The sequence below is a fragment of the Scophthalmus maximus genome, chromosome 11 (genome assembly GCF_022379125.1).
Source record: "Scophthalmus maximus strain ysfricsl-2021 chromosome 11, ASM2237912v1, whole genome shotgun sequence".
Classification (NCBI taxonomy): Eukaryota; Metazoa; Chordata; class Actinopteri; order Pleuronectiformes; family Scophthalmidae; genus Scophthalmus; species Scophthalmus maximus.
In genome coordinates, this window is record NC_061525.1 from 16,342,501 (window position 1) to 16,356,542 (window position 14,042).

The 14,042-nt window shown below is 45.3% G+C and overlaps 1 protein-coding gene across 5 annotated transcripts in view; it reads right to left on the bottom strand.

Annotated features, from left to right (window-relative positions):
* The window catches only part of gria4a (glutamate receptor, ionotropic, AMPA 4a), an 85,724-nt gene extending 72,862 nt beyond the window's left edge, over positions 1 to 12,862 (bottom strand). For 4 of the 5 annotated variants that reach the window (XR_007031714.1, XM_035623856.2, XM_035623860.2 and 1 more), the window contains exons 1-2: positions 12,245 to 12,862; positions 8,849 to 9,007 (exon numbers count right to left, since the gene is read on the bottom strand). Coding sequence is in view for 4 of the 5 variants with exons in the window: in XM_035623856.2 (XP_035479749.1) it covers positions 8,849 to 9,007; positions 12,245 to 12,350 (265 nt within the window). In the remaining variant the exon portion in view is untranslated. The remainder of the gene's footprint in view (positions 1 to 8,848; positions 9,008 to 12,244) is intronic. The other variant, XM_035623857.2, reaches the window with a different exon arrangement.
* Positions 12,863 to 14,042: the final 1,180 nt, after the last annotated feature.

The following is a 14,042-nucleotide window of genomic DNA, read 5'->3' on the forward strand; positions in this document are numbered from 1 at the left end:
CCCACAGCAAGTTAATTGAAATGTTTTTCTTTTTCCTTCAGACGGTTTTCTTCAATATCGCTCATGTGAACCAGACACTACAGCAGGTTGTGGGAGGATTTAACTCGAGCAGCTTCGGGGGATGTGCGTCTGTAAAGAACCCTGCGCAAAAAGATTGTCTCACTCTGCCTCCTCTCGTCCTCAAGGAGCTGCAGACCCACAATAAGAATTCTTTAATGAGTTTCGGTGCAGTTTTAGCATCACTATGATTCCCGGCAAGCTGTGACGTTGGCTTTTTGTCACTGCGTGAACTTAGTTTGCGGCCACAGTTCATAAAGATGAATCAGTGAAAAACTTTAGTCCAAAACTATCAGGGAAGTTATTGGTTTTTAATTTAGGGTGAAGGACCATAACTACCTCTTTTGGCTTTAATTTGTATTGCAGCCATATTGAGTCTTGAATCGTCATAGCGTTGAAATGTGATTAGAGACACGCATGGTGTGGTAGGCTGAGCCACTTGGGCTGCCAGTGATTTGGAGATGTGGTAAAGCTGATTTATCCAGCTCCATTATCTTGTCGGGGGAATATCTGGCTCTTAACCTGCTGAATACGCCGCGATGTTCAACATCTAAGTGTGTTGTTGGGTCGGTGTGCGAGGCACGCACAGTGCAGCTTTAAAGCCGGAAACCCACACAAGAAAACAGCTGGCGGGCAAAAATGCCAGCGGTGATAGAGAACAGTTTCCAAAACAATGAGGTGAAGGACAAAAAACTGAAAAAGGCTTTGTTGAACTGAGGGAGTCGGCAGAGACGGGCCAAATGTGTCTTTGGGTTCACAACTACAAGTAACCGCTTTCATATACATGTAGTTATATGATCCGGCGTTAATATATAAACAAATCTTATGGCTTCTTTAAGTTGAAGCTTTATCTAACACCGTGCGCGAAGATGTAAAGAATAAAACTCTCGCTGCATTTTCAGAGACTAGGTCTCAGAAATTGTGATGCCCCAATTTAAAAGAAAGAGCAAAACTCCGTTGACAAATATTATTGAATATGATGGTCCAACGCTGCCTGTGGATCGCAGCCCTGTAGCTGTGAAGGCAAGTAGATTCACTGTCCTTAGAAAACCCTCTCACCAACACTGCTGCTGCAGCGAGATATCAGTTTGACTCTATGGCAGTGGCGTTTTTTTGTTTTTTGTTTTTTAATGAAAGAAGCGAGACACACTGAGAAACAGTCAGTTTTATCGCGCCACTAAATGAAATCAGATTACCTGGAGCAAATGTGCAGATCCATTGCCACACGCTGCCACGGTCTAAAAAAGAACGGCTTGTTATTTCGGTCGTTACCGCTGAGGTTGGAATAATATGACGCAACAGAGCGAGTCTTCCGGGAGCATTTATACACATGAGTAATAATGTACATACGCACTAAATACTGTTCAGCATTCTGGTCGTCAACATTCTTTCAAAACTGCTACTGTGGTGAGGCACTCAACCACAAATAAATCTGTGCAGAGCTGCCGAGACGTGAAAACACATTTACCGATTCACATAAACTGGAGCCAACCAGGATGGTGAGAGGCCAACAGTCTACTTCGTCATTGTGCTGCAACTGAGTTGTCTTTATTTTGATTACTGGAGCTCTGGATTTCTTAACAACTTTCTTTTACATTGCTCCTGCTTCTCAAGGGTTGTATTTGTGAACACTTCGAGTGAAGGGGTTTCAAGGTCAATCACTCAGAGTTGCAGAAATAAAGAAAACATCCATGAGCGACTCGAATAGATTAAAAGATACTCGTGAGGCAGTTTAGGACGAAAACACTGTGAAAAACTGTGGCTGTACTCATCACTTTTAGTCCAACAGCATTTGAAGGAAGAACATCTCACTTTGCACTACGTATACCACGTCTATAGATTTAACATCACTTAACGTCTTTATGTGAGACAGAAGTCAGACCGATTTTAAAACTTCCAGTGGCAGAACTCCAGTAGTTTCTGTTCATTTGTGCTTTGTCCCTTTTCCCGCGTCAGCGGCTCTTTTGTGAACTCACAAATGGACCGAAGCATGCGAGCCAGTTCAGACAGTCAACACAAAGATTTAACCAACTCTCTCCCTTTGCTTGCAAATGCCTCTGGTGCAGTGAATCAGTCGATGCAGCCCCACCACCACCACCGCCACCGCCACCGCGGCGGCATCCACCTGCAGGCCGCGACGGAGGGGTTTAACATATTTGTTCATCACTCCCCATTATCTCTATGCAATCATATCTTTGGGACTGATGAAGTCAGAGCCTGGGCGCCAGCTATGCTCTGCTGCTGTGATAAACATTTCAAACATGCGCCGTCTGACTGGACAAGGAGTTCAGAAGGACTACTATAAGTAAAAGAAAATACTGTTGTGAAGACGAGCCCAGAGACACCGTACAACTGGTGGTTTTCAAGCGGTTTAAACTGACCGGGATGAAATAAGAGCCATTTAACTCGAGGGTCAGCTTCGCACCTCTTCATCAGCGGAGCTGCCATCTCTGGAGCTTGCAGCAACAGGTTTCAGGATGTTATTTGAGGCGTGGTGTGCATGGAAAAAAAAATATCAGCTGAGCAGCAAAGCATCTCTGTGCATATTGTTGCTCTTTACCTTCAACAAAAAACTGACTTTAACTCACCACTCCATTGGAACACATGATGAAGCAATACAATTAGTGTTATCACTAACGTGTGAAAATAATGCTACGGTAAAAGTTTGAAATAAATCCATTATCACCCTGCTATTACTCTGAACCATGATAGCCTAATGTGTCTTGGTGCCAAAAGAAAAAGCCGTGAGGGCCCTGTCTGAGTCATCCGGCACCTCCAGTCGTCCAGTAACGTGAATAAACGCAGGCTCGCTGCAAAGTAAATCTCCATTCCTCGCCACGGTTTCAGATACCATTTCATTCTATTTCCCCCTGCGTGGCCATTAAGAAGACGTATAACCGTGCAAAACGCCACCGATAAAGACGGTGGTGCGGCGCTATTATGGAGCGTCTCAAACCCTCCACCGGACGACTGAGCTGTTTAATGAAAGTAGTGAGCTATAGGAAAAGGTACATATATGGTCAGGTTGGCAAATCAATGTGCACATGTGTCAGAAAGAGAGAGAGAGAGAAATGTGAAATGAATTGTATTTATTCGTTTGTGCGCGTGGGTGTTGTGCTGCAGAGTTGTAGCAGGGTGTTCTACAAATCTATTTGATCAAAGCGCCAAGCCTGGACATGTAGGGTGAATGGTGTGCGCGCGTGTGTGTGTGTGTGTGTGTGTGTGTGTGTGTGTGTGTGTGTGTCTACGCGTGTCTTTCAGCAACAAGACACACATGTGATTTACATGTATTAATAAACATCTTTTCAATTAACAACTAAACTATCAATCGCCACAGATACAGCAATTTCCTTGACAATGCAGGTATAAATGTGTTTTTCTACTCGGCATCTTTGATGTGCAGGAAAGTGCTGAGAAGACACGTCAAGGGAAACCTCACACTGTGATTGGTCAGAGTGTGAAGAGCAAGTGATCAGTGAACCAATGTGGAGCTTTTACAAATAGACTTTGAAAAACTTTAAAGCACCTGAAGGTAATGGTTTGACAACTTATATCAACTTTGTTTTGTAATGCTGCAGTTTGGCCCCAGCATCATTCGTGCTTAAACACAACCTGCAAATATTGCCCGTTCTTCCTTCCACTTTCCACACACACACGAAAAAAAAGGCAGACAGGAATGCCGATGGGAAAGCCACACACAGAGCGCTTGTGATAACTGGGGCTTAAGCAAGTGTTCAACATCCTGGCTCACTTTCTGCCATGCCCTCTCCTTCTTCGCCCGGTCACGATACAAATAGCAACTCCCACCAGCAAGGTCAGGGTGCCCACATGCAACAAGCTTAACTTCATCCTCCATTTCAGATACAACGTCAGGACGTCTGACGACAGGGATGTAAGGAGGATCTCAACGCTAATTGGCTTGCACGACAGGGGTTATTTCATGCCGTGAACAACGGGTAGACTTCGGGAATATCGCGCCAATCGCAAAGTAATCTCACCATGTGATGATGTTTGGTGTGTTAGTTAGGTGCATGTTTAAGGGGCAATGTGTAAGAAATTGTGCAAACATTGGGACGCCACTCTATTACCAGAAAGTTGGGTGTCCACGCCTTAAGATGCAAAGCACAAAACGAATTAGTCTCGTCATGAGTGCAGGTCTTAAAAATAATTACCCGATTAAGAATCGTAATCGCCACCGAAAGAGTTGTCAGAGAAAGAGTTCAAACAACATAGGGAAAACAAGACTGAAACCTTCAAGAGATTCTGACTCCAACCGCTTAACTTAGTCAGGGTTCAACGATAATCAGGTGCAGCCAACATCTAGATGCAATCTGTGGCAGTCAATAATACATAAACAGTATTGATTTGCGAATGATTCACTGTAGGCACAATCTATATTAACTCTAGATGACAAATGAGGTTATGCATCACCGCAATAATCAACCATCTGAACCGCCACACCACACTACACATCATCATTATTATTATCACTGCCGTATTAAGTTGAATAGAATAGAATAGAAAGACATGGGCTATTAAATGGATTAAAAGACAACTATTATCTGACATAGCAAGAATCACATTGGCAGAAATGGCAGCACATCATCATCATCATCATCATCGTGTCTCTCAGCTCTGACACCACAAACCAGGCATAACCACCTCTTTGTTACAATTCCTTTCCTCTCCATTTCATTCTCCTCCATCCCTAATTCACCTTCCGTCTAACTTCATCAGTCTGTCTCTGCAAGGGTTCTCTTTTTCACACACACACACACACACACACACACACACACACACACACACACACACACACACACACACACACACACACACACACACACACACACACACACACACACACACACACACACACACACACACACACACACACACACACACACACACACACACACACACACACACACACACACACACTGCAGCTTTTAGTGGCGCTGATTCATGTGCATTATTTCCTATAAGCCAGTGAATAGAGACACAATGGTGAGCCCAGTGGAATACTGTGCTTCAAGAGGTGCATCAAAGAGTCCCAGACATATACACAGATGCAATAAAGTAAGACACAAAAACCCATCAACAGGACAAAGATATACATACCTATATACTACAAAAGGGGGAAAACACAAGGGTATGCACACGCACACAGGAAGCGACAAAGAAAGATAGACAGCAGGCGATTTATGGATGTGTGACCCCTGGGAGGAGAGAAGGGTTGTATTCCACAGTGAATAGGGGGGGGAAAAAGAAAAAGATGGGGACCAGGGATTTTTATGATCCGTTCACGCTTCCTGAATACTAGAATAGAGAGCAACTAGCCAAGGTCAGAAGCAGAATTCCCTATTCTAATTCAGAGCAGTGCTCAGCACCCGCAGCAAGAGTCAGGGATTCATTTGGAGATCCATTCTCCACGCCTGTGAGGGGAAGATGGTCGGCAAAAACACGGCAAGGGATAGGGGAGCAGAGGGAAGGAGACAGAGTCTGAAGGGATGAGGGCGACAAGGGACAGCGAGAGAAAAGTAGAGAGATGTGGAGAAGTAGGTGTGGCCTGCAGAGAGAGAGAGAGAGATTGAGAGAGGGAGAGCAGGCGGTTCACGTAGAAGAGCCTCATTTTCCAAGCACATCTCTTATGGTCCAATGCCTCTGTGTTGTGTGTGTGTGCGTGCGTGCGCGTGTGTCTGCGTGTCTGTGCGTGCACGTAGAGAAAGGTAGACATACAATATATACGTTTCTCTTTACAGAAGCTATGATGTTCACACTTGGTGAAATCGCCAAAGCAAAGACTCCTTGTTTACCAATGCATCATTCTGTCAAATGCAAATATTCGAGCTATCTTGCACATTGTAAAGCATGATTTTTTTTATACCCAACCCCCGACAGGACATTGGGGGGTTAATAATGTCCAGTAGCAGAATCACGAATGAGGGTTTTAAAGAGGGAGCAAGGTCTCTGGCAACCATTGTCAGTACGTTCATGCAGATCGTAAAACACCGACTCAGAGATGATTGTGCCAAACCTTTTCTGCTCAACACAGACTTATTCCTCATCAGGACACCCCTCACATTAGAAGAAAGACACCTGATGTGTGTTTTCCCGCAGCTCAACAGTACACAAGCAGCACGTGAGCATAGCTCTGGGTGGGAGGATGCGAATGGACTATTAACTTTTCAATCATCGAAGGTTGATTCATGTAGGTTCATCCACTGGGGTCGACAACACAAAACTTCACAGCACTGTTTGATTTATGATGATATGTGACTTGCATTGGGCTGCACTAAAGTCCTACAATCATGCCTTCCAGGCATGTCAGATGTCTAAATGAATTTTGCTCGTGCATAAAACGACATAAATCAATTGCCAGGTGATATTTAGGATCTTTCAGAGGTTGTGGCACTTATATGAGCACCATTTTTTTGCTCTTTTCAGTTGCCTTGTTTCACAGCGGAGCGGCTCGTGTCGCCTTTTGTTTACAACCTGGAGATAATTGAAGAGTCCCGTTAAACACATTGATGAAATACCATAAGGACAGGGACTGTACTGTTGCAATATACTGTACTGATTCTGTTCGTGCGGACTAGTTGCCAGGGAGTTGTTAAAGTTTAAAGAGATAAGGAGGTAAATCATCACAGTACAGTCACTTGAAAATGTCCCTAAAATAAGATGGATTTACCATGTGACTGTGTTAACGAGGGGCCACGATACAATCTGTACAATTCCATACGATACCAAGTGATACGGAACGAAATAATTGATACGATACAAAGTAATATGGTAGAATAGAATACAATACAATTTGTGCAATACTATATGATACGAAGAAATACGGTACGAGATGATCTGTACAATATGATAACATACCATACCATACCATACCATTCGATAGCATACGATACAATCTGTACAAAACTATATGATAAGAAGTGACAGAATACGATATGATACAATCTGTCAAATACTGTATGATAGGAAGTGACAAGATACGATATGAAATCAAGCTTGTAAGGACAGTACAAAAAGTTCTTCACCATGCATCATACAATCATGACTTGAAAAAAACATTGACAAATGTGATATTTTGCAGCAATGGAAACAGATTTTCATATTGTCGTGCTATTTTCTTAAAATATAATGCTCAGGCCCACTCCCCAAATGTTTCAGTTTTAGTATTTTTTCCTGGTTTTCATCTTACTTAAAAACATATTAAAAGAAAGTGATCATTCGTTGCCTCTCACGCAGTGACATTACAACGCACACTTCTCTCACCGGGAAGCAGATGAGCAAGATGATTACACAGAGGGTATCCTGTAGAGATTGTTGCCATGACAAACATAAAGACGCAGGGGAAAACAGTCACGAGCACATACAGAGACGCATCTAACCACATTAAAAGACATTTAGATTAGTGTGGCTTTCACCAGTGCCACTCATCTTAGTGATGATACAATATGATCAGTCTGATCATTTTCAGTCAATTGTTCCTCTCTCAACAACTGCTGGCCAAGTGGCATTCAAAAACAACCATCCGATCGATGGACTAAAGTTATCATAATCCCCTTCCACCCATTATCTGTGTGTTAATATGGAAGAAAAGTCCATAATCATTGTAAACAACTACATACCGCAGTGCAAGAAAAGTGCAAGTGTGGGATGATCGCCAAAACCAGGGAGCGTGGAGAGAGAATATCAAAAAAGCATAGAATCTATTTGAGATTATGTTTTTGACAAAAAAAAAAGATCCAGCATTTTATTTTGTTTATTCTCATGCTCTCATTATTCATGACCCAACACCAAAGAGACCGATATCTATTGTAAAATAATAGATATTTTAAACTAAGAAATGCTGGCATTGTCTTAAAGGGTCCGACGATTCTTCCAACATGTCTTAAAAAATGTTTTTGAGACAACATGAGTAACTTTATATTGTATAGAAATTAGGATATGTTGTGTCAATATTGTGATCTAATCTCATTATCTCCTGATAGACATAATGATATAAATACAACATCTTTCGGATTCAACGCACACAAACGCCTGCAGCATGCCGAGCAGTTTCTGTTCGCCTTGTTAACACTGACCTGCCAGTGCAAACATCATAAAGTCATTCTCGCAGGCTTCCGGGACGAGAGGGCCTGTGAAGGATTGAATCCCGACGCCCGGAGAACAGACAGGGATGATGAAAGATTACCTGTCATCCTTCAAGAGATCAGCGAGGAACCCTTGTGTTGAGAGCAGAGGGGGACAGTTGGCACCTGAACCGTTCCCCTCTGCTCTGAGCACAAGGGTTCCCATTTGCTCCACAGCAACAACAATCTTGAGACTAATTTTATAGTAATTAGAAGCTGCAGTAGTTTTGTGATGGTTAATATGGATTTTGCAGATGGGATTGATAGTGGGAATAGTTGTGAATAATACATAGATGAGCAAAAGTATGATTAAAAAAAAACAATGTGGGCCATGACTGCTGGTAAATTCATCAGGGACCTTGCCTGTATCTAAATTCCACAATCCAAAAATCTAATTATTTTCAAATTCCACCACAGAGAAGCCTGCTGCTGTATTGTGGGCGACAGAGATAATGGGTTCTGATCATTCAAAAAACTTGAGTGGATAAGTAAACCAATCTTAGTCCAACAGTACGGCGAGGAGAGAGACGCCTGAGAGAGATGAACACAGAGAGAAAACGTCCGACAGAGATAGAGAGAAAGAAAGAGACACACATATGTTCTGGCCTCACTTTGAGACTCACTTTTTTTTTTTTTTTTTTTAAACTTACATGCGTTGGTGACGGCAAAGCTGTTGGCGGTCTCTATGTTGTCGACATGCGGGACCAGGTTAAAGGGAGCTTCCGTGGCATTAGGGCTGGTGTTGTGAAGGAAGATGGCGAGTCGAAACGCCGTGTACTCCTGATCAGTATTCCTAATGAACAACCCGCCTAGAGAGAGGGACAAAGAGAGGGGGCAAGGAGGAGAGGAACATGATGGAGAGGAGAGGAAGTGAGTTATTGTAGGGCAAAGAGGGGTGGGGTGGGAAAGTGGTGAGGGAGGGAGGGGGGCAGGAAGAACGAGAGTAATGTGGGGAAGGAAAGACAGATTGGGAAGGAGGGGAGAGGAAAACAGAGGAGGGGAGGGAGACAAGAATGCCAAGATCTTCATTAGCTTTGTCACAAAAGGTAATTTGTCTTTCAGCACATCCTCGCTCACACACACACACACACACACACACACACACACACACACACACACACACACACACACACACACACACACACACACACACACACACACACACACACACACACACACACACACACACACACACACACACACACACACACACACACACACACACACACACACACACACACACACACACACTTTCCGATACCCACACTGTGCATTACGTTGATGAAACTGAAGAAAGACAGAGATAGAGGGTGGGAGAGAAAATACAAGAAAAGAGAAACAGCTAAGCCGACAGGAAGGCATTCAAAGCGATAATGAGTTGGGAGAGGATATAAAAGAAATCAGAGGAGGAAGGCCAGATCAAAAAGTGTCGGCTAAATAAAGGAGGAGCAGTGGCTGTGATAGAGAAAAGGAGAGGGAGGTGAGTGCTAAGTGTTTAAAAATGAGAGCATCCTTCAATATCTTACAGAATAAGAATGAGAGGGGAGAGGAGAGATGGTGAGAAATAGTGAAGCTGACGTTACAGGATTCAAAAGAATTAGAGGAAGAGGTAAGGAGAGGTTAAACATGAAAAGAAAAATGGGATAGAGGGACATCTGGTATCTATGGTGAAGGATGGCAGATCACCACCGCTGTTTGAGAAAAGCTTTTTCAGCTCATGCCTGATTGATGATACCAAAGTACTTAAAGCCAATACCAGTGTTGGAGCTGGAAATACACAAAATTCACGCGTATGCTTGTTTCTGGCATCATTGTGAGGAAAAGCAGAATACTAAATCTTCACAAACGACGAATTGGGGAAACTGGCAATGTGCAACATAATCTGGAGAGTTGAGGGTGGACATGGACACTCAGAGAAGAATAACCATAATCAGTATCGTGATCAAAACATCGGCAGAGAATGCACAAAACTACAGGTGCGACTCTGGGATGAATATGAAGCTGAAATTGCGGCAGCATCGTTTGTTTGCTAGAGACACCGGGAACATGAAAAACCTTTGTCTCCATGAGTACGGATCACCGTCTGAATCGTGAATGAACTGTTGAGTTCAATGGCTGTTTGTGGAAAATGAAGGTTGCTTTTGTTTGTGATGCTAAAACCGCACAGCTGCATCACTTTGTACAACGTGTTGGAAGTAAGTAAACTGGCGTCTGACGGGACTTAATGTTTAAAGTAACTGAATCAGACTCGGCCCAACTCGGTCGGGTTACGCCGCAGACTGTGGGGCCTTGGCATTGCATCAGGAGAGAGGAAAGTGAGGCGACGAGGGAGGAGTTGGGAGACAGAAAGCATGTTGAGCAAAGCAACGGTCAATACGTAGCCTGTCACTCATCTGTGCGTCCGCATGTGTCTCATTCGTGCCGAGTTCCCTATCTCTCTCTCTCTCTCTGTGTGTGTGTCTCTTTGAAACACCACTGTGCCCCTTTGTGGATCGAAGTCCGGCACTGAGCGCGCACACACATGCAGAAACACAGATGGCACGTCTCAAAGTAATGTGCATTCTTACTAATACTTACTGATTAGTTAACATTAGAGTCTCCTTACCAATCTGGAGTCGAGGAAAAACATGCTTTCTTTGTGTTTCAGGGTAGATTCCCCCCTTTGAGCGCACACGTACTTTCACAGACATGCCAGTGTCCCAACATGACATGTTAGTGCACCAGTCGCTCAAACAAATTTCAAAAACATCCTCATCTGTGTCAGAGTCTATTCCCCTCTCCCTCTTTCCTACGAACACACACAGACAAAGAGAAACTGCCTGCGCTTTCACTGATATTAGACTGACATCTGTGCAATGCAGAGATATGCAAATGACTCCTCAAGTGAACTGCTGGAGAGCCAAGTGAACGATGAAGTGGTTAAGGGAGACGGTCAGCGGGCAAGACAGAGGGAGAGAGCGTGGATGTGGTCCTTCTGCATGACCACGTACGCCTCACACAGCACATTGTGTGTGTGTGTGTGTTTGTGTGCATGCATACATTACGTCCACTGTGTGCATGTGTGATAGCGTGCGCCTGCATGCTGCACATGCATGTGGAGGCACATTTTCATCTGTGTGCATAGCTGATAGTGTGCGTGCATTTTGTGCGCACACTTCATGTAACACATGCATGCTTCAAGACTGGTGCAAAATGTGCATGCGTGTGTGTGTGTGTGTGTGTGTGTGTGTGTGTGTGCCAAGTAGAAGATATTTAGCGAATTAAGTTTATTGGCAGCTGTAGGGAGACAGAGTCAAGAAGCTGAATCTCATTATAGGACCTCCCAGCTGCCCCCCACCAGGAGTGATGCAGTGCATTCATTAACACACACATGCTTGCAGGAGTGTGTGTGAGAGAGAGAGGGAGAGAGAGAGAGAGAGAGAGAGAGAGAGAGAGAGAGAGAGAGAGAGAGAGAGAGATGGAGGGAGAGAGAGAGAGAGAGAGAGAGGGCAAAAGAGATCCTATGCATGTGTGGTCCATATGCATTGAGCAAAAGGGAGAGTGAGAAAGAGAGAGTGAGAAAGAGAGAGAGAGACAGAGAGAGGGAGAGGAGAGAGAGAGAGAGAGAGAAAGAAAGAGTACTGCAGTGTCTCAACAGTGAAGAAAAGAAGACTAGAAGGAACAACGCTGGCTGAAACATTCATGAGCTCAACAACCTTTAAAATAAACGCATCTTCAGTAACACAGGAGAGATGGAGTGAAAGAGTTAGAGTGCATTTATGAACAATATGAGTCACAGCAGAGATGCTAAATATCAGATGCAAAACAAGGAGAGTAAAGAACGGGTGAGGAGGACAAGGGGAACGTGTTCACTCTGTGTTCTTCTGCTCCAATCCAACTGTGTGCATTTCTTATGTTTGACGGTGTTTTTGGTGTGTTGGTGCCCGAAGGGTCCCGCTGCACTCCCCTTCTCCTGGTGACGGATGTCCGCTAATATTCCACTCATATTCGGCGCAGTGTGTCAGATCGGAGTGTCCGTGCGTAAAATCAGTAATCCTCCAACTCACCTATCTGCACTGAGCTGGGGAAAGCCCCCGTCGCCAGCCCCCAAAGGCAGGAAAACACCCCCAGAAAGTGCCAAGAAAAAATGATAATCCTCATGTTTTTTGTCATTTTCCTTCAATCCCCTTCAGAAACTGTTGAGCGACATCGAGAGAGACGGAGAGGGGGAGATGCGAAAGACAGAAAATAAGGTGTCAGAGAGAGAGAGAGAGAAAAAAAGGGGGGGGGGGGGATAAGGACGAAAGATGAGTCCGGCAGTATTCCTATTCCATGGTGGGTTCGTTCGTTTCGTCCCCTGCAGTGTCCGCTCGGGAGAGAACTGTGAAAGACGCGGGGACAGAGCGCGACAGAGGGCGAGTGGGGGGAACTCGCTAGAATGATTGGAGAGCTGGGAGAACAGTCTGCATGGAGCAACTGGACATGCGCGCCCCGTCTCTCCCTCTCTCTCTCTCTCTCTCTCAGTCAGATGGTCTGTTTCTCTCTCTCCATCTCCCACTTGTCCCTTTCCCCCTGTCTGCCGTCTTCAACTTGCTGTAACACTGAATTCGCCGCTGCGATCTGTCGATGAGGCTCGAATGGCTCGGGGCGCGCGTAAGAATGATGCGCAAACGTGCGTCCGTCTTTACACTTGACAGTATCGAACCAAGACCCGTGTTCCCCGTTCTCTCTCCCCCCCCCCTCGGCCGCACCGCGCGCGTTTCACATGCGTCCACGTGTGCGCGCGGGAGGGAAAGAGCGCAAACGCGCGGCAGTGGGCTTTTTTTTTTTTTTTTATTAAGTGAACGTCCTGATTTGTCGTGTTGTTGTCATTCGCGGGGCAGACTAAAGTGAGAATCGGAGGCAGACAGAGATGTTCTTCCCTGTCTCCAACTAATTGCGCGACAAACCAACCCAAAGAAATCCACCCTGACGCATCGGTCCACTCGTCTGTCCCGCCGAGAGGCGGCACAGGTCGGCTGACAGGAGGAGGCGTCACCTCGGGCCGCCAGCAGCTGCACTGGGGACCCGGTAAGAAGAAGAAGAAGAAGAAAACACCGTTATTTCAACGTCACGACCTCATGAGCACAAGCATCTGGCCACGGGGAGGGGAGGGGAGGGGAGGGGGCGGCCAATAACCACAGAGCTGCAAAAGTGAGCGCAGCTTCAGCCGAGAACATGAGATGTTGGGGGGGGGTAGGTCGGTAAAACTGACAGACGGTCTGGGATCCCGTAGTTGCACGGTGGAGAGCGCACTTTCATTTTTATTTTTTTTCCAGATGGCAAAACGAAAGGGATGCTTCACGGTTGTCCCGGCGAAAGACGCGCTCTGTCCATCTCGGAGGGGTTTAGCCCGGTCGACTGCAGGAGCAGAAATCAGCGAGGTTGGAGAGGAGGCGAGTCTACATCACATTTAACGAAGCCTTTCCTTTACAGACTGTTTGTCCACAAAGCTATGATTGAAATGGGAATTTCATCACAGGGCACAGGGTACACAGAGGTGGCCTCCGAGGTGCTTTTATGAAATAGCAGATAAACTCAAGACCGTGTCTTATAGTTATTGACACATCTGCTGCCCGTCGACTTTTTAGAGACCCGCTCTCATGTGCAGGCTCGCATCGATCCGTGCGTACTGGTTAACTAGTGGTGTGAGAGATTAGACGACATGCACAGAGGGATATTTACATGTTGTGATGACACGGAGGCCTGATGCAGTCGGACGGGCTCTGTCCGTGGTGCTGAAATCCAAGGGGTGAACCTGCAGGCAGCAGGGTGAAGGGTGGAGCGGGCTCCTCCTCACTGGTCCTGCACTTGGTTCCACAGGGA